This window comes from Pararge aegeria, chromosome 9 (assembly GCF_905163445.1).
Source record: "Pararge aegeria chromosome 9, ilParAegt1.1, whole genome shotgun sequence".
Taxonomy (NCBI): Eukaryota; Metazoa; Arthropoda; class Insecta; order Lepidoptera; family Nymphalidae; genus Pararge; species Pararge aegeria.
This window is the reverse complement of record NC_053188.1, coordinates 6,087,895-6,114,986: the sequence shown is the minus strand read 5'-3', so window position 1 is coordinate 6,114,986 and position 27,092 is coordinate 6,087,895. Positions and strand designations below refer to the sequence as shown.

The 27,092-nt window shown below is 34.9% G+C and overlaps 1 protein-coding gene across 3 annotated transcripts in view; it reads left to right on the top strand.

Moving 5' to 3' along the window:
- Positions 1–26,826, top strand: part of LOC120626561 (zinc finger protein 768-like) — a 78,589-nt gene extending 51,763 nt beyond the window's left edge. For 2 of the 3 annotated variants that reach the window (XM_039894112.1, XM_039894113.1), the window contains exons 2-7: positions 7,012–7,172; positions 8,506–8,697; positions 9,083–9,731; positions 11,556–11,746; positions 12,579–12,665; positions 24,237–26,826. In XM_039894112.1, the coding sequence (XP_039750046.1) occupies positions 7,032–7,172; positions 8,506–8,697; positions 9,083–9,731; positions 11,556–11,746; positions 12,579–12,665; positions 24,237–25,385 (2,409 nt within the window). In that variant the 5' untranslated portion in view covers positions 7,012–7,031 and the 3' untranslated portion in view covers positions 25,386–26,826. Of the gene's footprint in view, positions 1–7,011; positions 7,173–8,505; positions 8,698–9,082; positions 9,732–11,555; positions 11,747–12,578; positions 12,666–15,105; positions 15,536–15,612; positions 16,006–24,236 lie in introns of those variants that run through there. The other variant, XM_039894114.1, reaches the window with a different exon arrangement.
- Positions 26,827–27,092: the final 266 nt, after the last annotated feature.

Genomic DNA, 27,092 nt, shown 5'->3' with positions numbered 1-27,092 from the left:
CGGCTCAAATAATATTCTCATATATGTAGGTATGTATAAGAATAAATCAATAAAGATAACGTTACAGTTAAAATGTAAGTTTAATTTCTTAGCATTATCTCTGTTCTTTTTCTATTTAAAGTATACATCTTGTACTCGGTATATAAAATATAATTTTACCCACTGTTTTCTATCAAGAAATTCTTAGTACCAGCCAGAGTTTAGAAGTTTGAGGTAAACCGAGTAGTGGGAAGTAATAGGTTGATATGTTAAAGATTATGACGGGTTGTTCCAGATGAGAACAAAAAAACAAACACTCCAGGCTTGACGGCCGATTGGCGCAGTGGGCAGCGACTCTGCGTTCTGAATGCTGCTGTGGGTTCGATTCCCGCTACTGGAAAAATGTTTGTGTGATGAGTATGAATGTGTCTGGGTGTTTATCTGTATTTTATAAGTATTTATGTATATTGTTCATAAAAATATTCATCAGTCATCTTAGTACACAAGCTACGCTTACTTTGGGCTAGACGGCGATGTGTGCATTGTCGTAGTATATTTATTTCTTTATTTATTACTAGCGGTTTATCGGGATACAAAGTATCCTATATATTGACCCGGGATATCAGCTACCACAATACCAAATTTTATTTAAATTCGTTCAGTAGTTTTAACGTGATGCCTGGTCAGACAGACAGACAGACAGAGAAAGATTTAATAAAAATCTGATTTGGACTCAGTATCGATTATAAAGCATCCCCCGATTCAAAATATATTAAATGTACATACAGAAATCTTCCAGTTACAGTTTTATTATTAGTATAGATTATTTATTCTTATAATCATATTTTAATGATTTATTTCAACCGTTATACGAGTATCAGTTTGAATGCCTATGTCGCCTTCTACAAAGACGTATTCTGTCAGTTGCTATTGCGCAAGCGGGTCGAATCTGTATATCCAAGATTAATTGGAAGGCAAGATCATCTAGGTTACCCGTTGTGAGCTACCTCCGTCTGTGTTATGTGTTTTGCATAAGCGGTCCTTAACCTGTGAACACGTAAATTTAGTGACTTTCCATATTAGAGATGCGAACCATCCCGATATAACTTTTTAAAGAAGTTTCATGAAATGGCGGATATGGCCTGTATACTAATAAATATTAATTGAAATTGCAACGGTCCTTTTATAACAATCTATGACGTTTCGTGCTTGCTGCGGCTGACTGGTTGTCATCATGCAAATCGAAACAAGAAATGTAAGAAATGACCTGAAAAAGCAGACCTATGTCTATTTTTATTATATACTGCTTCTACCACTTTTAAACTCACGAAAACAGTAGGTATAATTTGGCAAATGATAAGTTTGTTGCCCAAAGCACTGATTAAATTTTCTTGATATTCCTTCTTTAATTAATCCAAATTCTCACCTTACCTTCTTCGCATCAATTGAAATATGTTCGGATTTCTTTTTTAATTTTCAATTACAAGTATTGCTAGACATATATTTGGCGAACGTGTCTGTATTACAATTATCCTTTAAGTAGGTAATAAGTAATAAAAGTATAACAAACATTTTAGTTGAGGATACGCAGTTTAATAAAAAACGGTTCGTAATGCATTTAAAAGTAGTAGAACTTTTTGCGACAGAGCTCGTCCGTGGAAGTACTTATCGCCACGCTTATTTCTGCCGCCAAAAAGCATTGCCGTTTTGCGGTTTTAAGGGACTGGTCGTCTTGAAGCCTAACTCCTTGGTACGCCTCAGAACACAGTGCGGCCATTTGTATGACGTAGTCCTTGCAGCTGCGTGCACTGGGTTTCTTACCAGGGTATGCATACAGCTGGAAAATTTTATAAAACGGCTCCTGCTATAAGAGTTGTATATACATTCTAGGGTAGGCAGTGCTTTTGTGCATCTATGAAGTGCACGCCACTGACTCCTTGCAGGCCCGAATTATTGCTCTGTTTATAGGCAATGGTTTTCAATAAAAATTCAGGGGGCCCGACCCGTCTGCCTCTTAAGACTTGGTCCGTCAATTATTGTTTAAAAAATAATAAGTATCTACAAATAAAACTGTTTAATATAATAGAGTAGCTTTACCAGACGAGCAATGGTAGGTGCGTAAAGGCTTTACATCGATTCAAACATTCCGCATGCTAATACCAATGCGTTATTAATCAGTTACTCGTGCAGGAAATAGGCCTGCGCTGATAAGGAATACACGCGCTTTATAGCGTTAGGTACCGCTCGCTCTATTGTTAAAGTGCTCTGTAATTTATGAAATAATCGAGTTATTAACAACGTGTATATCGCTGACGATCGATCTTCTCGCACTGCCAGCAAAGAACAGGCAAAGCTAAAAATAAACAAAAGACACAACATGAAATTTATGGTAGGTACTCAAAGAAAAAATTCTCTCAAAACTTCGAATTTCGACTTTCAACCGTTTAGGATGTAGAGTGGTTGTCTGCCATTCAGGTTTGTTATATTGAAAATCAAAGCTCTTCCACAATTATTAGCCCTTGAAATCGGGTTAACCTGTTAGTCGTACTTATATGGCAGTTATATGAAACAAAACAGTTAAGCTGTTTCTAGAAGACTACTGGAACTCTAAATCATTTGGCGACACGTCTTTGTCGGTTAAGTGGAAACCATTGGGTAATCCCACAAAAGTGGGGGGCGGGGGTGAGAAATCATTTACCGTATCGAATCTGGGATTGACCTCTGCGCCGGTCGACAAACCAGTACACCTGTGTTATCTGTATAACCTTACTCTATATTAGTCTTAGTCTACTTGTTTTATCGATTTATATTAGACTATTTGGTATACAAAATATTTAGACCCCTTTGCTTTAACATTACAGATACATAAGACTAAATAAAAAGGCGGACTAAATGTCTGATGCGATTTTTATAACTAACTTAGTAGATACTCAAAATGTTTGTGACCTTGTTTGTCGCGAACCGATACTGTGAAATAATCTACGGTAACGTTCGTCATATTAAATAACAGTGATGGACTGCCTACATGGTTTCTTAATGCGTGTATTGTTCATGAAACTATGTAAGCGATCCCCACAAAAGAATAATTTCACAGGTTATCTTCGTTATTTTAATGAACGTTAAGACAAGGTTTAGGTCTGGGATGGCGAGCCAGTGGCATAAACCGATAACAAAATGACACGGCGGCAGTGCTATAATATTGTTAAAGTTTTACTGTAGAATTATAGCCCTTATTTTTAGGATGCCAAGATATGCCAAATAAACTATAATTACAATCTAAGGTACGAGTAGACTTTTTTTTAGTCCCTTTGACATTGTTATACAATGTCGAAGGGACTAAAAAAAAGTTGCTGTCAGTTGAAGTGTGTCTATGCACTCCGTAACTATTTTGTAGTTACGCCTCGTTTATTAATATGAGGCAGTGATATGGTGACAGCAAATCATAGAGGACAGAGTATATTGATCTCAGAAAATGTTTGGAACAAAATTATTTCATTTTTAATATCCAACTAGCTTTAACTATGTTGCTGTGTGTGTGTGTGTGTGTGTGTGTGTGTGTGTGTATGTGCGCGTGGGTGTGGGTGTGTGTTTGAGTATGTGACATCAGATCTCCCAAACGGATAAATCGATTTTGATTTTGTTTTTTTGTTTAAAAGGTGAATTGTTGAGAGTGTTTTTAGCTATGTTTGATGAAAATCGGTCCAAAATCACCGCCGTAACGAAATGGCGTATTGCATGTTTCTTCACATCTCCCGCAGTATGGGTATCTAATGATGGCTGCCACGCAAAAATAGCGAACTACATTTTTCACAACTCTTAATAGGTATCAAATGAAAGGGCTTGACTAGCAGAATAATGTACACTGAATAGAAATCTTCTAAACTTTCAGGGTTTCTAAAAAGGGTTTCTAAAATTTTAATAGTATTATAAATAAAATGTTGTGTATCGAGTACGTTGATTATCAAACCAGATTGCTTCTTGCGCCTCTAAAAACACTAAAAAAAACAGTTACCTTTAATATGAGGTTGTTATATTATTCAGACCATGGCCAAGGTCAGGTCTGTAGGAATTTTTGGAATGAAAAGCAGCCATCCTTGACTTATTTTGCACAGAATTTCTGAGAACTAGCTTTCCTGTCACTCTCTTTTTTTCGCCTGTCAACCTGGTAGGGTCTACAATCGCTACGGTAATGTTCGCTGTTCCAGCTTCTTGGACCATCGCTTCTCCAAACTGTTTTTCCCGCTCAATGCCATCAACTAAGAGATAACTATTTCGGTATCAAAGCTGTCACTTACATTTTTTTGCATGAATCTATATAAAGTGGGTGAATAATTCAACTTTTGATAGTACTTACTACAATTTTATATTTGTCAGATATTTCATTAAAAGTTTCGCAGCGAATATTCAAGACATTGTGTCGGTGGACATTTTGATATAAATACGGAAGTCTATCGCTAATGCACTAGCTATACCAAGACTTCAGTATTGTTATATAGCTATAACTATATCAGTCTTGTTCAGAGAGTCAGACGGCATAAAGATACCTCCTTAGTATATAACATTCATAAGTGGGAAAAAAATGATTGTTCATGATTACAATCGTCATTGTAGCTGATAGCAAATCGAACTATTTCACCATGTGCTTGTTCGATTTGCTGTCAGCTGAAATGACGGTTCGTGAACTACGGTTTAACGGACAGCGGCCATCTTTAAGGATTGTCTCAAATTGTTTTAATTTTCTTTTGTTATTGTTACTTATTGGGGTGCTCCTGTAAAATTCTAAAGGTACTATGGTTACTCATTATCCTAGTTACAGGCATCGATGCGTAACATGGAATATGCATATACCATATGATGCATTACCTGCGATAATTCGTTGAGACTTATTCTAAGTTCTAAAAGTTGTACAATCTATACTAATATTATAAATGAGAAAGAGAGCCTGTTTATTTTTTTGTAACCTGTCTATAGGTATACGGCAAAACTACTGCACCAATATTGATAAAAGTTGGCACGTATACAGCTTGCATCCTGGAGGTGAACAAATAATACGTTTTGTATCGGAACAGTACCTGGGAAATGTTTATTTTTAACTGGTTTTAATTGAGTGTTAATAAAACGCAACGCAACGCTTTTCTCAATGAACCATCTGTGCTAACTTATATAGGCTCATGAATCTTGTCAAAATTTGGTTTATTATTTATCGATACATATTTAAAGCATACAGACTTTTATTCCGTGGAAACAAAATGGTTCCCGCAAGATTAAAAAAAACTTAACAAAGGTGAATGAACGAAATAAACTTGTAGAATTTAAACTATCATGAGTGAATACTCTGAAATATTATTAAATAGCATTACAAACACCGCCCTAACCCTAAGTGACTTTTCATTATCCTGAAGTAGTACAAGCGCCATCTATTGAAGAGATTTCTTACTTAACAAAAATATGCATTAATTATCAGAACTAAATAGCCAAATATTAAAGATTTGAAAACAAAGTACAGGAAGCAAAGCCTCTCGGTGAGGAAAAGCCCGGACAAGGAAGCGCAGCTTCGAAGCACATGTCATATTGCTTGTCATATTTTACATGTAATGTACCTACGCATCAAAAGTGCCATCTATGTGCCTAAATGAATAAAGAAATATTTGACTTTGAGTTTGACTTTGCACATATCCCCCTTATATCATGCATTTTCAAATAAAACCTCGTTTTCAAATCGGTTGCTTTTGCGTAAAGGTGCCTTGTAACTTGTAACTTGAACACTTACCTACATACTACCTGTATGAACAATACATGATTAATATTAAAAAATTAAGTTTATATTACTATTTGATGCTTAATAACTTTGCAGTATTTTTTACACATTATAGATGATGCTTACCTACAGCGGAATAATTTACAGGTTTTTCTTAAAATGTTTTATTATTAGGATATATGTATTAAAAGCACTTATCATATATGTATCGTTTCTATCCTAACCTGCAAAAGTCCTAAGATATTAAACGCATCTCAGTTTATAAGTGAAATTATTTTCCGTTTTAAGTAGGTAGGTACTGTCAACATCTCGGGATATGTTGGGTTGTTCCTCTGGAGCTGCAAGTTTCATAGGTGTCGGTAAAAATTTAAAATTGAGCCTACTTGCCAATTGATTCAGTAGAAACACACACTCACCTAACGTTACGTTAATTAGTATCAAAATATGCACAAAATCACCTATGCCAACTAAGCCATAGTTATCATACCAATAACGCCGATATTATCATATGCCTTTTTTATCAGTCTTGTAGAGCTACTTTACAAACGTCAATATTATAATGAGACACTTCAAGAGACGACACATCGCTTTTTTTATTTTTACTGTAGTGTTTCTAACTACACTTGGAGAAAATATTAAATAAATAGATTTAATATGCCCTTACGAATTATCCGGAAATGGCTGGATTTTAATCCGCATTGCTCCGGCTCTTTTGAGTTTGAGAACTATGTGTTTGATGTTTTCCCCAAGTGTAGACTCAGTACTGTAGATGTAGACTTAATAAAGACTGATGTTAATGAAGTCTTAACTGATGAAAAGGAATACCATCTTTTCAGAGAATCTGATATTCTTGCGAAGATTGAAAATTAACTTATAGTGCTAGTTTTAATTTCGCGGTTCGAATTATTGGTTAATTATATATTTGTAGTGTATAAACATGATGTGATTGTGTAACATGTTCAATGCTGTGGAACATAATGTTGTCTTTGCATTTATTATTATAACTGCAATCTAATTTGGTTTTAAGTGACGATGCAGTCTAAAAGGGTAGCCGAACCAGTTAACCAGGGTATGGCAGATATTTAAGTTAATCATACCTAATTTGAAACCCCAAAATCCACCAATCCTCAAAATCGTCTTTGTCGGTAGGGTCGTAACGCGGCACGGCCGAAGCCTGAACCCATTGAAATCTTTACAAGAAGTATTATTAACATTTCTATGCTCCCACCAGAAAAAATATATAAATTCTTAGTGTGAATTATTTTCTTCCACAGCGGCGGGAGCTAGCTTAGACATGGGAAGTGAGCACTATTGCCTGAGGTGGAACAATCATCAGAGCAACCTGCTCGGCGTTTTCAGCCAACTGCTACACGACGAGAGCTTGGTGGACGTCACGCTCGCCTGTTCCGAAGGTGCCTCCATCCGGGCTCATAAGGTAACACGAGAAACTAAGAACCTACCTACTTATAAGTTTTGTGATGGCCGATTGGCGCAGTGGGCAGCGCAACTACTTTCTGAGTCAAGGCTGTGGGTTCGATTCCCACAACAGTCAGTTTTTCAGTCTCTGGGTGTTTATCTGTATATTATAAGTATTTATGTATATTATTCACAAGAATATTTATCAATCATCTTAGTACCTTTAACACAAGCTACGCTTACTTTGGGGCTAGATGGCGATCTGTGCATTGTCCGTAGTATATTATTTGTCGCCTAAAGCACTGTTCACGGTCAACCAATCATCCAATGACTAATGAGATCCATACTAATATTATTAAATATAAGTAAGCCTTACTAATATTATAAACGCGAAAGTGTTTTATTTGTTTGTCCTTCCTATTTCCTAAATAACGAACCAGTCAATTTGATTTTTGGCATAGAGGTAATCGAAAGGACAGCAAATAACGTAGGATATTTCTTGTCCCAGGAAAAAAAACGTTCTCACGGAATTTGTAGAAAACTGTAATAAAAACGGACAAAGAACATGGGCAACAGCAAGACTTTATTATAGATAGATTAGCATATCATGTATTGAAAAAAAGTTGTAAATGCTGTATTATTAAATTGGCGGCCAACGCTGGCTTCACTTAAAAACTGTTTATTAGAGGCCAATACCAAACCAACAAAATTGGCGTCCACTGGGCTGTCAGCAATGCAATGCAATTTGTCTTCGGGAACGAATCAATTTTAGACGGAAGAACGAAAGAATATTATTTTAAATATACACATAATAATTTTATTGACATTTCATTATCACACTAGCGATCTAGTAAATTTATTTTTAGACTCTTACCTAGGAGCATATAAATGTAATGAGCCATATTTCTTCTGTTACTTATGAGCATCCGCAAATGTCATACTCTAACATACCTCGAAGTGTTATTAAGTATGTAGTCGTAAATGTATTTCAGTTTTATGGATTTTAAAATAAATTGCAACATTCCATGATTGTACGATTACCATCTAAATTTAGGAAATTTATCATGCGCAAATACCGCGTAATATACTTGCCGTTATAGCAGGGGTTGCAAGTAATATCGAATTGAAAGAAACTAACGTGGTACCTTCCACGTTCTTGGGTAACATGCTATGAGTCAGTTCATGGCTGAAGCGGGAAAACCATTTCCGCAAGTATCGCATATTACAGCCGTATCTAGGTGCTGTACTGATTTCACGCACTAGTTTATTATTGTTTCGCTCTTGGAGGGAGGTTTTGATTTACAAACTGCACGCAGAGATACTTTAAGTAACATTGATTATTAACGTTTCAGGTAGTTTTATCCGCGTGCTCGTCATACTTCCGTTCGCTTTTTGTGGACCATCCCTCGCGACATCCCATCGTGATCCTTAAGGACGTGGGCTTGGAAGAGCTCAGAACACTCGTCGACTTCATGTACAAGGGAGAGGTCAACGTACAATATTGCCAACTGCCTGCTCTCCTTAAAACTGCTGAGAGCCTTCAGGTAAACACTAGATAAATTATATTAGGTTTATTAAAATTAAGTGATGAAAATGGAGATTTCTTCTTCTTTAGCCTACAACATTTCTCTGCTGGATCAAATACCTCTACCGATGGACGGATTTGCCCTTATTCCTGGGAAGATGGGTTGGTGATCGCTGTAGTAATTATAAGTACAGGAGACGCTGGTGTCCATTCGCCGTTATTTTCCCTTGGTCGCCTCGTATGACACCAGTGGGAAAAGGTTCGGTGACACCTGTATTCTGATCTGCCGTCACTACACGGCCACCACTTATTATATTAATTTGTTCGCAGATTTGTTCAGTTCAATTTGATTTTATGTCGTATAATATAAAAAGTGAAACTCATATTTTATTATTATTCCAAAGGTCAAAGGATTAGCTGAAATGACGACCCTAAGTGCAGCCGGTATAGATGCAAGAAACGTCCCAGAACCTATGGAGGAATGTCAACAACAAGATATAAGGGACTGCACAGAAACGCATGATAGGTTAGATCTGCGGGAGTCTCGGGATAAGGAAGAGAGAAGAGAAGGAAAGGAATGTAGAGAAATTCGTGAAAGGGAGTGTAAAGATACCAGGGACAGTCATAGAGAAGCTCGCGAAACGAGGGATTTAAGAGAGCATAGAGAATGGGATAGGGAACGTGAGAGAGAGACCCGTGACTTAATTAGAGACACTCGAGATACTCGAGACCCACGTGATCACCGAGAGTCCAGGGACCATAGAGAATCGCGAGAAGTAAAAGATAACAGAGAACCCCGTGATTTACGAGAAATAAGGGATCCGCGAGACCATCGTGACTCACGTGATCCCAGAGAGCCACCAGAAGCCTCTCCTCCCAGAATATCCCCCTTATTATCTGTGCGACGATTTAGGCCTGAAACCTCAATCGAGACACCGACCCTGACGCATCCACCTATACCCAAAGATGAACCACCTGACGACCCAATGCGTCCATCATCACCGGAAGAGGACTCAGTGTCTATAAGGTCAAATGGAGCCAATGAAAGCGTGGGTAAGTAATATTTCATTTTAAATTTTCAACAAACGTTGGTCCAGATTGATTAGGACCAGATTGATTTCAGTAATAGACAGGGTAATGTTATAATACTCGCTTTTTACACGTAATTAATAACGGGAATGAAGAACTCTTATTCATTCCTAATAATAGGTTTAATATTATAATTACCTGCAAAGTACACCAGTCCAATCAGTATCAATCATCAATAGCCTTGCACGGTCCACCGAGGAACACTCTTCTCCAATGTGTAGTTTGACCCTAAAAAACAAAGACAACATAATATTAGGAAGGAAAAATGAGGGTTAACAGGTGCTGTCTCCTGACAATGATCTTACGTCAGCTACAGTCTAGTCAGTAGAGATGGGCGTTTTCGTAATATTTTGTCATCGATGCGCATCGTTTCTAAGTAAGCCGCATCCGATGCCGGCATCGTTTTTTTTGGCATCGATTCGACAACGGAATTTACCAAGATTAGATGTTGATTGCTGACTGAAGTCTGCGTATCGATACTCGGCAACGCTACCATAATGATAACATTTGATTTGATGCCTATTATTTAACGAAACTACTTCTACTTGTACCTAAGCTAAATACCAAAAGTTATAAACAAACTCACTGTGTATTTTATTTTATCTATCAATCTATATACATATAATAAAACTGTAACGGAACGAATTCTGTACATTAAATATATTTAAAAAAATTTAATTGGAGGATGCTTTATTATCGATCGATACTGAGCCCAAAATTTTGTGCCAGATAAAATTTAATTCTCATAATTTAATAAGGGACTTTTGAAGGTGACCTTCATGTCAGCCCCATCGGTACACACAAAATATTACAATTATAATAATACAATACAAAATACAATATACAACTATAAATACAATATACAAAATGAACTACCTATATAACTATATCAATTTGAGAGAATCACTAGCAAATCTATATACTTTAACAGCCGAATTACTCAAAGGATCGCTAAAAATAGAATTAAAAATACCAGTATTCATAAAATTTAAATTTAGTTCATACATTAGATAAAATTTGATGTCGCTTCTAGTAACGTAATGTCAATGTCTCAATCACCGATCGTACCGAGAGTGAGCGAGCGAGAGATACGTCGTCGGACATCTTCGATTTGGATTTTGGTGCGCGGCGTTGTCGGTCGGTGCCGAGTAGTGAGTACCGATGCGCCGTCGCGCCCGTTCTCCGTTGCGTGGTCACCTGTCTCGCTCGGCACGGTACCGCACTCGTTGCGGGCATCGCATCGGCATCGGCATCCGTTTTTCAATATATTGGCATCGGATGCCGGCATCGAGTACTGGCATCGTTGTTCAAAAACGTTTTTACAAAAACGACCATCTCTACTAGTCAGTGTCACTGTCAAAATCAAAGTCAAATTGAGTATAAACAAATTCCAAGATATAAATTACAACTTGAACTTTTAAAGTTCGGTAAATCTGTTACTATTGCGTTCTTCACCGAGTTTAAAAGCAACTTTTAGATTAATAACATGTTTTTTGAAATATTATACTATTCTTTTGGGTGCGAATTAATTGCAGCGATGGCTTTGTAAGTTTCTACCATGTTTGTACATTTCAAACATTTAATTTTACTGCTTTCATAAAACCGTTTCACTTTTTTTATATTTTGTTACAATACTAATAACAAGCTAACGCCAATTGTAGAATCTGAATGAAGTTTAGAAAAAATAATATGCTAAATACTTGTTATCTATCCAATTGGAAATCTTGCACATTTCTTGTGTAGTTTAGGGGACATTGAATACGCTGATGGTGATCTTGTTTTTTACAGGTATCAATATGACAATAAACAGCCATGGCATCCTTGGACCGAGATATTCACCTGTGGAACAACGGTTGAGCGTTTTGAACACACTACCTCACCCAGGCCTGCCACATCCGTCACATAGCTCTCTGTCAAGTCCTAGAAATGAACCAATTGCTGGCCCCTCTGGATTACCACCTGTCCAACAAGTACCTTTGGTAACTAATAATCATAATCGTAGCCTTCATTCTAAATTTGCATCACCTTGTCCTGCAACTTCTACTCCACTGTCACCTATGCCATTCTACATTATTTTGACCCTGTCACACCTTTAACAACACCTTACCATCTTTTGTTTATCCCTTATACCTTTGAGTCCTTTTCCAGTCAGGCAATATGATTTCATGTAACACCAGCTGTGGAACATGTCACAGATGTATAATAGTTACCAATGACCAGTGACATTGGTAACTACTATTACAATAATTTGCTATACTAAACAACTGTCAAATCCTTCAATAAGAATGCAGCGTCTATGACATTTTATACGAAACAAATAATAAAATTGACAACCCCTGGTTAACACTCTATTAACTGGTGCATCTCTAGATACTAAGCTGCAGGTAAAGATAAAAGCAAACTTTTAAGAGAAATGAACTTTTACTCCCTATTTAACCTTTTTGGTATATTGTTTATTACCCTGAGTTGTTATAACCTTTAACTTTATATATAAAATAACTTTATATTAAATTGTTTGTGTATTTTACTTGGACTATTATGCTCCAGTGCTAAATTCTGTCTTCATTACTGTAGGCTAAACAAACTGACACCATCACATGTTAGTGGAGATACTAAAATTACATCAAAGTAAGGTAATGTCCCTAAAGGTCTAGCCTCTTTGTATGATCAAAACAGTTCTTTAGCCAAAGTTGCCAGTGCTCTATTTGTCTCACTCGAAATGTCTTCATAGAATCCCTTTTTTAGGGCAAAATAAAATAAGCAGTGAAAAATATAAATACTTTTATGCATTATATTTTTATATTATTTCAGTCCTTAAAGAAAGAAGCTGACTGGGATAGAAATAATGATGAAAAAGTTGGCGAGCCACCAACAGAATACAGGCTCCAGCATGAATCGGTAAGGAATTTTTCTTGTTGTTTTGTAAATATTATGTGGATGTGGTAGAATTGTAAATATTTGCAAATCTATGGAGGCTTTGTAATACGTAATTGGCATATAATTTTAAGTGTTGCATGATTAACAAGGCCAAGGTTATGTTATGTTTTATATGATATAATTTTTTTTATTTTTTCATAACATATATATATATAAGAGAATAGTGACTTCAACTTGAAAATGTATGTGCCGTATGTGAAAATGTGTATTTACGATATACTCAGTGTATGAGATATGAAATACACATAATTCAAGTAAAGGAAACTCTAAAAGAAGGTGTATGTAACTTCTGTAAAATTGTAACAGTAAGATGATTTATTAACTGTACATCATATTATTTAAATGTGTAAATCATAGAGTCACTGTTTTCTTTATAAAATCAAATTTATTCTTACCAAAATTTGATGGGTGATGATTATTTAGGTCCAATAGGTCATAGGATAAGGTTTTTTTTGTATGTTTAGTTGCTTATGATCCATTATTTTTGTTGGAATCTTCGTCATAGGTTATTATGAATTAAAAAGTGCAAAGTAGGCTGGTATTGCTTTTGTTTATATGATTATGTATAATGTTATCATTAGTATTTACTAAAAAACTAAGTAAAGATCCTGCCTTGGTCGTTATTTGTAGTTGGAGGGACTTTTACTGCACAAGTATAATAATATATTTCCTTGCAATTACTCAATATATATTTTATATTCAAAAGTGCCACAAAGAAATTGAATAATGCATTGAAAATGAAAAACAAATTAAATAATAAACTCAAGGTCTGTGATGACTATATACAAAAATATTTTTTCTTTGTAAAACCGTTTTGCTTTTTCTAGTCATAATAAATGTATAAAAAATAATTACAAATAATTAGTCAGATAGTTTATGTTGATAGGGACCAAATTAAAGATTTTGGTAAAACTCACACAGATATTCTAAAACAGGGTAATACGAATGTTATATTAATAGGTCAGTAACTAATTTACTTATGAACCTGAGTTGAAATTAATATTCAACCCTCAAACATTTCTTCATGATTTCTAAAATATTCTTTTGATTTGTATTTTTGTTAAAATCTAACACATCCATCGTAAATTAATAAATCTTTATCCAAGCATGTGATTATTTCTTTCTGAATGACTCAATCATGAACTCTGTGTGGCTGGAAAAGTAACTGATATACATTTTGTATAATAATATAATCTTTTATAATAAAAAACGGCTGCTGTTAATATTGTTAATAGTTATGTGATGGTGAACGTATGTGATACATTTAAGAACCAATATAACATGTATCAACGAATAAGAAAATTAGAAAACTTGCCTTCATACAATTTGCAAGGAGTTTCTGCTCTTAAAAATTGTGTAAACAAGCCAAAACAATAGAAATTTCGAAAGTGTTGCGACCCTTGATGGTTACAAGCCAGTTTTATCAGCCACTTATTCCACGCGCTGTACTAAATGGTACAAATCCCTTCTTAAAACTGAATAAACCTTTGTCAGTTTGCACTCATTGATCAAAGATGGCATGGATGATGGTCTAAGGTTTCACAGTTAAGTTCTGAAAACCATGACCCCGATTTGTTTGAGTTTGAATGCAATCTCTTAATAAATAATGGTTTAAAAACATACATAACATTAGTACCACTAAAGCGGACACGAACCGACAACCGTGGTGGTGCTATGCTTAAAGATATTTAAAAAGTAAAACATTAAAACAATATGGAACAAAAAAAGCAAACGTGTAGCACCAATGCACCATTTTCAGTTTTTAAACTGTTTAAGTTTTGCGTGGAATACCATAAATTCAAATACGATTCTTTCGAATGGTTTCTTACGAATAGGAAATAATTTCAAAGAATAGGTTAAAAGAATGAGCTTTTGTAAAGCGGGTTAATTAAATATAAATTCAAAGGATGAAGAAATATAGTTATTTCTGTGTGGATCATCGGTGGTTGTAGTTGAAGTTGATTTATATTTAATTGCATGCTTATTGATGTGCTGCGCTATTTTATAACAACGAGTATTATGCCTTGCTGTCAAGAAGTTGACCTTCATTTTGTTGGCCATCATTTTATTTTTTATATACATTCATTTTGTTTGATATATTTTGGGCAGTTTTTTATTTAAATTTTGGCCATATTTTCATACGTTACCTGTACGAGTCATAGATTCCGTGCGCGCGCGCGTTGCTATCCAACAAGGCATTACGCGTAGCCGGCTCCCGGGTTCACTCCTGCACATTTTTTGGGCAAAATGAGCGTCAACTTCTTACTTAGATAGTGAAATTAAAGATATACAAATACTGCATCTCAATTTAGAAAGTAGTGTTAGAAATATTGCACACATTTTGGTCCTCGTTAAGAACGAACAAGAGAAAAAGAAGTTGATGTTCTTTTTGTGGTTGCAGGAGTACGAAGGGTCCGGTAGGGGGAGAATTGAGGAAGGGGAGAGGGCGTACCCTTGCATACATTGCGGAGCGACGTTCCCGCACCAGAGCAAACTGACCCGGCATATACTGACGACACACACGCTCGACACACTGAAGTATCGCGATGCGTTAATGGGCAGGCCGATGGGATTGCCGTTGATCGGACAGTTTAGCGAACCGACCTATTTGAGCATGCCGGCCGAAGAAACTCCCCTCGATTTAGACATCGGTCCAGTTGAACCAGGCAACGTGGTGTTATGCAAGTTTTGTGGCAAGAGCTTTCCGGACGTTTCGTCGTTGATCGCACATTTGCCGGTTCATACGGGAGATCGACCTTTTAAGTGCGAATTTTGTGGGAAGGCGTTTAAATTAAGGCATCATATGAAGGATCACTGTAGAGTTCATACGGGTAAGCATATTTTCAATGTTTCTTTAAATACTTTTTTTATTTGTTATGAATGCTTATGTTTGTTTTGTGTGTTGTAGGTGAGCGACCGTTTCGATGTGTGTTGTGCGGCAAGACTTTTTCACGGTCTACGATACTGAAGGCGCACGAGAAAACGCACTATCCGAAATACGCGCGTAAGTTCCTGTCACCGAGCCCCGTCGACACGGAAGAAGAGAGTCCACATCAATGAGTATGGGAAGGCTATAGTGCACAAATTTATCAGAATATGATATTAGCCAATACAGTAAGTTTTTATTGGGAGTAGTCAATGGTGCGAGTCGAATGAACAAACGGAGGACAATATGTTTATAGTTAAGAATGTGATTTAAACGCCGCAACTGTGATCTGAATGATATGAATAAATATTTGATATTTCACTTCTAGATAATTGTCTCACAAATTTTTTTGTTATATTCGTTTTCTCTTAAAGCGTTTTCAGTTTTTCTTTTGTTTGCTTTTTGATACTTTTACTTTTAGGTGCTTTACTACTCTACGGTAGTAGATATTAATAAGTAATTTTATTAGCGATGATCCCTTAATTGGCATAGCCAAAGATAAATAGGAAGTAAACATTTCAAAATTAAAATTAAGACGTTCTAGATCTCGTTTGCTTTGCTTTTATAAATTTAGGCTTAGTGAAACTGTTTTGCAAGTTCGAAGGTTGAAAAAAATTATGTTTTAACATAAAAAATGTAAAATATTAATTTAGAGTTAGCAAAAATCTAGAGATGAGCAAAACTAAAATAGAAATTATCTAAGATTGATTTTATTAACCAAATTAAAATATCAATGAGTGCTTTAACATTATTAGAGTCTATGAAATTTGCACTCAAGCTAGTTTGTATGTATAAATTAGAAATTTGAGGTTTTTAGTAATTTTACCTGTCTCTCGAAGTAAATGACGCACGCTCCCCGAGGTAATTCAAAAGCAATATTACGACATATAAATGTAAATACATATTATATAGTTTGATACCTAATATCGGATTTTTAGGAAATTTATTAGAGTGTAAATGCTTCAGTAGCTCATTTAAATGGGGTGGATGTGTGATCATGGGAATCAAAGCTTTAAGCGCCATTTCAGTTCGACCGCATTACTATGCCTCTTTATCCAAACATTTAATTGAACCATATTTTTTTTAATAAGTGAAACTTATCGCCTTTTTTTATAAAGGCTTGAGATTTTTCGAAAATAGAGTAATATTGTTGATTGGATATATACACACGTAGTGTACAAATTTTGGTTGGTAAATTACATTAACTCAGCATATTTATTTTACTTTTATCTATTATCTGTCCTTCTTTTATGGATTTAAGAGGCATGGTATCGACATGTAGAAAATTTTATCTATTTTCATACAGATTAACTGCATCTCATTATTATTTTTATACGATGTTTCAAATGCTATATCTACTGAATGTTACACTATTGTATTATACAATCTTTTATATAAAAATAAAAAACATAATAAGCATTTGAAACTCATCTCACACTTGCTGTGTTCAAGAAATAAAACAGAGTCAAATACAGGGATATTTTATGGATTACAAAGTTCATTTCAAATAGATAACATAATTTATTATTTAAAATAGATACATATGATCAGGACGACAGAGTTCATTATGAATGAAAGCTTTTGTCTTATATATGTATGTTTTATTCGCGAACTGTTATCGAGGTCACATCCAGAATAATATTACTAAAGCTTTGATTTGTTCTTGATTGAATGGTGGCTCTATTGAGCACGGCAAATCGTTTGGCTTTTGGTCGCGATAATGCGCTTTATAGACGATTGAAATAGTGTTTATTTTTGCCTAAATAACATTTCTAACTTGTAAGTGATCTAATTTATGAAAATTTTACGTTATGCCGTGCCAATAAGCTTAGACTACGTTTGGACGACTGATTATTTTTTATTTATACATGGATTATTTGTTATGCTAACAGTACTCGTGTCAATCGAACCAAGAATGTTTGAAATTTAAATCTTAAACACTTCTAGATTAAGCGTAGATACTTATCATTTCATAATCTTTAATAGGATTTTGCATATCATTTTGAAACAATTGAAACATTGGTGTTATAACACTAGTTTTAAAAAATGCTATAGGAAAATTAGAAAATAAAAGTTTCAGAATATTAATTTCAATTTAAGGTGTTTATCCAATTAGAAATAGTATTCCTTTAACAATTATAATTCGGAATAAAAGTATTATGGTAATTTAGGAAAAAGGTCTGTGATATATAAAAGGTAAGGTAACTAACTACATCTAAGAGTTCGAAAAACGATCTCAGAATATAGAGATTTAGAATGACGGTTGTTAGGAAAATTTTTAAAAGTAACAGAATACTTTTGTTAACCCTTTTTAATAAATAATTGCTTCTTTGCAGTTGAAATTATTTCAAGGCGTTTCTCGTTAATGAAGTATCATCACGATAAATTCTATGAAACCTTCCTATATTTTACACATTTCTTTTGTTTCGCTAATACATTCTTTTCCTTTAACGTAAACGATATCATTCTTTAAAAAATAAGTCATATCGATATGACTGGTTTAAGCAGTAAGAAAACATTTCTTGTCTCACAAGTGACTTTGTAGATCTCATTGCCTCTAGATGTAGAAATTTTGGAAAAAAGTAGAAATTAAGGTTTTATTGTTTTACCTAGGTAGGCTAAGCGCCTTTTAGAAATCATTACGTCAAAGTAGATTTTATCAAGATATTTATTATACAAGATACATTTTAAGGACCTTTTAACAACTCTTAGTAAATTAGTTTCTAGTAAAAAGATCATGGAGGTGATTTGGCATACTTTTAGAATATTGTCTTAAAAAAAGCAGGGCAGACAATAACTTTATATCTCTTCCGTTTCGATTACGTTATATTTGTCTATCAGTCGGATTGTCGGTTTATTTGAATCAGAAACGTCGTGAAATTCGAAAAAGAAAAATTTTACTCGTTGAATAGATGTTTTAAAATCATCATGCAAGTTTCTGACATCGCGATATCAATAGCTGCAAATGCACTTAGGAATACAACTAAGAATGTTCTAAAATAAGTCCTCTTAATAAATCCTTAGTGGCCTTAATACTCTTTACCATACCAATTTGTAAAAGCTAATTTGAATAGCTATCTATAATTTTGAGTTTTTTTTTTCGTTTAGATTGCGACGAAATTAACAATTCGAACAAAATATGAATTAGTGTACTCCCATATGTTTAATAGACATGACGTGTTTCATGATTTCCCGATAAGCTTAAGCTGATTTATAAATTTGACGTTTGATAGTTTATGTAAAGACGTCAAAATCATCCATCAGAAAAAGTTTTTTTGGGGGATTTTAAAACAAGTCCTATTATTCTTCAAATTCATCAATCGAACTCTTTCTATACATATTCTTTGATATATTAAGTGGAAACCATATCGGTGTCAAATATTGTGTCGACGCCACGAGTACCGTAGCATATCAAAAGTGTTTTCTCGTTTTGTCTTTATATTGTGGCGTGTTGAAAAAAAATTTGTTATTTGTGGTAGTGTCTGTAGGAGGCTTTTTCGAAAGTCAAGTGGTAATATAAATTAGACATAGTATATGCAGTATTTATTTACGAACTTACTTTCACGAGTACCGTTTGTTAATATAGTTTAACTGGTCATTCAAAATACTAATAAAATGAAACATTCCACGTAATTTAATGGATGTTAAAATTTACATAGTAAAAATTTCTGAATATAACAAAAATTCGGTTTGATGTAAAATTGAGCACCCATTCTTAAAAAAAAAACCTTAAAACATTGAAAACTTTGATCTGGGTATCACAAAGTGACTAATCGAATATAATTCATAATGGGAATCAAGAATAATGCATAGTCAAAATAGGCCAAACGATTGATAAAAATGTGGAGTTAAATTACAGAAAACTTGAGTGAAAATAATCCGAAGAGAGATGTTGAACACGGATACGCTTTTCGCGTTTTTAAGGTTTATAAAAAAATTGTTTCTGAGTAGCTATAACAATAACCTTGATAGTGCCTCCAGGAGATATAGCGTGAGATGAATTTAGCCAATTGTTGTTAAGAAATTTTATCCCACAGAATTGGGTCTACTTATCGATCAAATGGGCCATCGTGCTTTCGTATTGTTAAAATTCCCCGCATATTATGAATAATATCTCTTTCATCAGTGAACCCGTAATCTATATATGGATATTTGTATATTTCTACGTGAACTTTTAGAAAGTTCGCCGCATTCTACTGCGAAAATTAATTTCGGTCGTCATTTTAAGGGCACATGTAAATTACATATTTAGAATAGATTGGTAGATGCGCTACTTTCCGGAGCTAGAATGGTTGAAAATGTATGTAAACGAAAAAAATATTAGATACACAATAATGTTTTTATTTGAAAAGCTGCACTATTCTTATTTTTCGGAGTCGAACGTTACCAAACTTAGCAATATTGTAACCTTGATTAATGTTCCTCTTCTTGTTTTAAGAAAGATTGAATATTTACAATTTACATATTAAATTAATAGCAATAATTAAATGGTTAGTAAAGATGCAAATTAACAAAGTACGAGTTTTTTATCGAAATAGTTTTTATAATAGAACTGAATGCAGTTTTAAATGCTATTTTTGTTTCCTAACTTTCAGAGGTACTATTTATTAATTAAATGATATTATTATTATTATTATACATATTTCTATGTATTGACATGTATATAGGCAGTGGGAGTTGTTGATGGAGATGATTATTAGATACAATAGTGTTTATTATATGACCCCTAAGTGCAGTTATTCAAATTTTAACATTCGCCAGTTGTTGCCACGTCCCTGCGAACATCACACGCTGTTAGCACAAATAAATAATAGTTATCTATACATTTAATAAATATTTAATGAAAGAGTAGACGGATCCTGTCTGTTTATTGAGTGAAAATGATCAAAACCTTTATTGAGAAATAATTAGTTAAATCGCAAACACTTTAATAGGACGCGAACCGAACGAAAGAAGTACGCCAGGAGAAAGATTCACACAAAATTTAAATCGTTAGCTATACCGTCTATAGTTCACATTAGCGAAACTGGTCAATCTTTAAGTAAATCTAATCTCCGTCATTTGGCATCATACACTTGGACACACGGTACTTTTTGTATTAGCAATTTGCGGCTGCATCATTTTATTAATTTTGAATTTATTAGCAATCGTCAAAAAGATGCATCGTGTATGCCTTCTTTCTGCGTATGATTGCGGCGGCAAAATTGCGGTATCAAAATTTGCGCGATATGTTCAGATGCTACCTCGTTCGCCGCGAATGGAGTATATATGCGAGCAGATTTGAGCATCCGAACGCTTCATCGAGGGAAAATCAGATAGATTGCCGATCGCCGATGTTAGATCGCGTTTGCTATCGGGTGTAGTGGGCATCGAATGTGGCTGATATATTTAGACACATGTTCTAGATCCAGTCTAGAAGGTACCTTCTACCGATGACTACAAAACATTAAGACATTGTCATAAGCTTGCGGTTTCATCTTACGATTTAAATATTTGATTTGTGAAATCTTCGTCCTTATAGTATGCGAACAAAATTGTGAACATCTGCCAGTTTACGATATTACCGTGCAACTAGATAATATTTTCTCTGAGTACCTTTCGAGCATGTAAGAGAATTAGCACGAATTAACTTTTTGAATAGATACAACTTAGATTCATTTTTATAACATAAAGTGACCACAGTTTTATATTTAGAGTGCCTCTTGCCTATATAAGACTTATATAAAGGCTGCAAATCACGGAATATACATAGTTTATGTAGTAAATGAATAATAGAGAAAAAAATGCTGTAATTTTATGGTGAAAATTGTAAGTTGCGTTATGATATGCGACTTGCAATGACGGGTGACTTCTTTTTTTTTAACAGTTTGTGACAATATGGACCACGCTCGGTCGGTTCACGTATTATACACGAGGTAAGGTGCGAAATGGCCTCCGTAGTTAGCGCATTCCAATCTTGTGATGTTTATACAGTTAAGGATTAAATGTCTACGTGCACTGTATCGGACCATTCTCTGGGCCGTAAACTGTGCTCAATACATTCTAACTTATTATCCTCTTGCAGCCCCTACAATCTTTCCGATGTAAAGTATCTGTAGGAAATATTTAAAATGTGTTCAAATAGCTGCACAAGTGACAAAAAAAAAACAGTTTTGAAACAGCTGATCGAACTTATACGAATATTAATTTGACAAGGTAAATGTCTGGAACAGTAGGTATACCTAGTAGGAGATGCGGTCAAACATTTCGCTCGTAATCATTATGATAGGTAGACTGATGCAACTTTCCTCGTGTTATTCTTGGTTTTCTCCTAAATGGATGATCGTGTCTCGTAATTATGAAGTCTTTTTGAAGAAAATTTTACTAGCTATCATGTTAAGAATCACAAGATTCGAAATAAGTAGTATGCAATTGTTTTTAGATGAAAATTAAATCCAGGTGGCGCGTGATGCCTGCCCCTTTTTCGCGCCAATCAAACGACTATGGCGTCTCTTAGAGCATGTTCGTACGAAATGACTCAATCGGCGTGAGTGACTTCGGTCCTACTTGTTATCATAAAATCTTTTTCGTCATCGCAATCGGTGTATACTGCTGCTGTGACTTCGGTCGTGCGTCCCTAGCTTTGCTTCACTTTGAGCAGACCTTTACTTACGTCTTCAAAGTCAAAGTCAAAAATATCTTTATTCAAGTAGGCCCATAGGTGGCACTTTTGATGCGCACTTAAGAATTACACGGTAGTGAGATGATGGCGATAACCACATTCGTAAACTTAAAACTAAAGCTACGAGAGTTCCAAAGAAGTCCTGGTCTAAGAAGAAGCTCACAACAAACTTAGCCGGGTGTTTTTTTTGTTATCACCATCTCACAATGTAATTTTAAATTATAAGAAGAGCAACCTGGTTAGAGCAATAATTTACACCAAATACGTACAAACTTTTTTTCATCATCTCAATCGAGGCATGCTGTTGCTCACAGTTTGCCTGCTGGACACAGTCCTACTTTAGAGATTCGTATACGCTACTTTCTTGTGACGCATAAATTCAACGACTTACTGCGTCTCGCTTCCAGTTGGTTGGTTGATGGAAGAGTCAGCCAACACTGGCTTTACGAAGGTTTTAACGAACCTTCGTTCATCCTCCGAACTAGTTTCTCCGTCTATTGTGACATCTCCGATCATTCACTTAAATAAAATCATTGGTTAAAAAATATTCAAAAGATTCGATAAGCTGTTTTAATAAAGCACTTTTTTTTTACGAATTTTCATATCAGTACTTGTAGTTAACTGAAAACATTTTGAACGGCACCTAGAGACATTTGAATCGTATCGGTCGAAGGTGCCTCGAATTCATCAAATAGATGACTAGATATACGCAAATATAATATATTGTATGTCATCTAATCGATAAGAAGAACATTCTTTTTAAAGTATTAATTTGTTTGTTTATTCGGGGGTCCGGTAAAGTGTGTGGAGAACTTTTACCAGTGCAAAGTTATTTTAATGACCAATACTAGGACAATAGATTTATTTGTATAGTCTTAGATAATGTTAAGTTTCGCCGACGACACAGTGAAGGCATGGGCCGCAGCAAGAATTCACTGGTTAAATTGTGATTATGTTACGATTTTAAGTGGCATACATAAATATATCACTTATATTGCAATTTTCTAAGTTCCTGTAGGTATATTGATTATATATTGGTACAATTTGTTTTAATAAGTATAATTTTTTAATATAATTTATTTAGACTATAGGTTTCGTTAGAAGCATGATATACGAGTACATTTACGTACAAATTGTTCGCGTTACGATGATCTCACGCAAAAATTAAACTTAGTTTTAAAACATTGTAAACATGTGCTATTTTGTTACATGTAGTCGTATAACCGTTTACAATTATATTGTTTTGTTTCATAAAGTTTAAAACATAAGAACAATTTGAAACGTTGTTGTAAAATGTTTTGTAACGTTGTTTAACTTCTGTGAGGGATCAACATTATTGCATCTTGTTTTACAGGGTGACGTAGTTGTCATGTAATCGGAACCCTGTTATAATATTATGTGGCAAATTCTGTATATTATGCTGTAAATTAATTATAACCAGCACAAGTTCAAATAACGTAGGTCCACTTTATTTATATTATATAGCTTAAAATCATTGTTACTTCATAGAGGCGTCAATGAGTTATTTTCCCCTTAAGCTGTTTTATTTAACTTTCATTGTTGACATTATAGATTAGTGAAATCTGTTTTGCCTTAACATTATTAATAGGTTATAATGTTGTAACAGAGCAGTATGGTTTTGTTGAAATATAGTTACAGTATATCAGAACGGTCGAGGATCGAATCAGTAATTCGTCAATTGATATTACAACAGTACACAAATCGATCACTGTTGATCATTGTAACTTTGAAACAAATATAAGCATATCATAGCTGTAAAAATACAATTTTGACAAATAAAAGCTCTACAATCATTACAGAACTATTCTTTTATTTCGTAGTCCCATTGAATTGACGAGTTTATTTATGACAGGTACGTAAGAAATATTTTCGATAGGCCGTCGACTAAATAATATATTCTAATGGTGCATAACTTTTTTTACAGATGTGCTTGGACATGACATGCGGTTCACCGAGTTTAGCCAGTCCGATACCAGCTAGCAGCCCAACAGCACTTCCCCTGTGGTCACCACTCCTCGCCTTGCAGGCATGTCGCCTTCGCAGGTATCTTAGCGATGATTGTATGGCTTACCAAAGCCGTCACTTACTCCACTCTGAGAGACGCCGCTGTGGCGTGTGTCTCGCTTCCTTTCCCTCTGCCTGGCTTTTAGAACGTCACGCTGCGCTCCAACACGCGTCCCAGTCTTCTACCGATGACAAGCCTTTTGTCTGCGAACAGTGTGGGCAAAGCTATCGATATAGATCCGCCTACGTCAAACACAGAGAGCAAAACCACCGAGCCAGATTACCTGCAGACAAACTTTTCACGTGCGATGTATGCGGCATGCAATTCCGATACCTCAAATCGTTCAAAAAGCATCGCCTTAATCATACACTCGAAAGACTTCACACAAAAAACACTGATCCAGAAGTCGATCAAGTCACTAGTACTAACGAAGTTCTGATTGGTCAATGCGGTGAAATGGACTTGTCGATGAAGAAGAGAAATAGAAATGACGTCCGAACTCCGCCGATTGAAGTAATCGGCGATATTGAACAAGACAGCACTGTGGACTCCAACGGGCCAACAGATTCCATCGTAACAGTCGATGACTCCAACGACTGTAGGAACTCGAGTGCCGAGAGCGAAACAAAAAGAGATGAGCGCACAAACGAAAGGAGACGCAATCCTGTATCTTTCGCTAGCGTAAGCTCAATGGCAGATAGCTCTGAGAACGAGTCGCGTGGCGATGGTAGTAAACTCGAGAGTTCCAGTTCACATTCCGGTATATTGGGTTTCTTGCAAAACGACGATAGGCAACGGGATAGGGAGAGGAGATTCGCTTGCCCGTTTTGCGGCAAATGTGTGAGGTCGAAGGAGAATTTAAAACTGCATGTGAGGAAGCACACCGGAGAGCGTCCGTTTGTCTGCTTGTTCTGTGGAAGAGCTTTCGGAGGCAAGAGCGACCTTACGCGGCATCTGCGCATCCACACTGGGGAGCGGCCCTACCACTGCGAGGCGTGCGGGAAGTGCTTCGCGCGGGCCGACTATCTCTCCAAGCATCTAACCACTCACGTTCACAACGCCCGCTGATCGACGGCGCCGTCCTTTTTTCAAACATTCTCATACCTCTATAGTTAATGACCGAGTCATTTTATAACAGCAAATCGGAATATTTTTTAAAAATGTTTTGAATCTTTACACTTTATTGTGGATATAATTAAGCAGGTCTAAATAGAATTATACCATGTTGTTTTCTTTTCGGAGTGGTATCTATAGTTTAATAAATAATTTTCTATATTTATTCTATTACATTTAATGAATGAAGAAGAAAATGAATGAATCATTGTGAAGAAATAGAAAGGTCTAACTTTATCACACGTCACACTACATTTTGCTCGGGTAGAGGGAAGGCTAGTTTGTTTGTAATGGTCGCTTATTAAATTATTTATTTAAATAAATAAATTGAACTGAAGAAAAGAGTCTGAGTAGAGTATGATTTGGTTAATTATATGGTTTGTTTTCGGTGTGTCAATTAATAAGTAGATATCTTTTCTACTCACTAAAAATTGTTTTATAAATCTTAAAAATTATTTGCGCAGTATTTAAATTAGCTACAGCTTAAGATTGAAAATTATTCCATTGATGGGAAATTAGGAAATTGTAGTGTTGACGATAGGTAGGAAGAATGCAAAAAGCTGTGATTAATATGATTAAGACCAGTCAACAAGTTTTAAATCATCGAAATGTTTTATGTAATTTAAAGTAAGTTTAAATGTCTAGATATAAAATTCATTATAGATTTAAGAAATCTCTCTGTGCCAAAATATGTACCTCATAAAATAAACCTTGAAGTAGCTAAAGTAATTGACAAGATTGTTTATACACATTTTTTTACATATAATGTCGTATATGCAGGTTCATATTATAAACACAATTTGATAAGTTTCTGTTGTTATTTTCTTGCAAGATAAAAATACTTGCCCGCATTCTTTTGATATTCTGGAATACTGAACTCCATTATATTTACATAGTTTATCGCCAACATACAAATACTTGTAAGACAAATACAAACTGCCGATATTGTGATATTTCTTTGTAGATTGTAGACCGTGCACAAGTATGATTTCCAAGCAAACGGTTAGGAAGCTGTAAAACAGTTTTATTTTATTAAGTTCAATTATGGTGAATTATCACATAACCTGGCTCGAAAAGGCGATACTCCCTCCGCTACGAAGTAACCATAGCACCACTGCTACTTGCATATGCAATTACTATATGTAACTTTTCTGCACAAACTTACTTCGAGCTCGAGGGTCACCTTAATTCGCCCGAGTAGTATATATTTATTTTTACAAATTTGTTCGTTATAAATATTTTCATACGCTTAAATAAGAATAGATCAAGTAATACAAACGTATGTACTTACTAATGTTTTTAAGAAAGGGATTGTTAAAATATTTTGACGCTCACAAAAATTATTCAAGAGACAATTAGAAGAGAGATAGATTCGCTAAGATAAATATTATTTCATTTCAACTGTTATCGTGCTATTTTTGTTATTATCTTCCTAGTATGTTGTTCTTTTCTCGCAATTTTAAATGAGAATGAAAACGGATTCTTATTAGATTCCGTTAACCCAAGTTTAAAGGGAAAAATGTTACGGATCGTACGATACACAAAAATAACCTTACTGTCACTGTGGCTACAGTAATCATTTACTAACCAGTCAATTTAATAAATTCTGATAAAATATGAAATACGACTACAATTTCAGGAACCTTGAATTGGGAATCATTC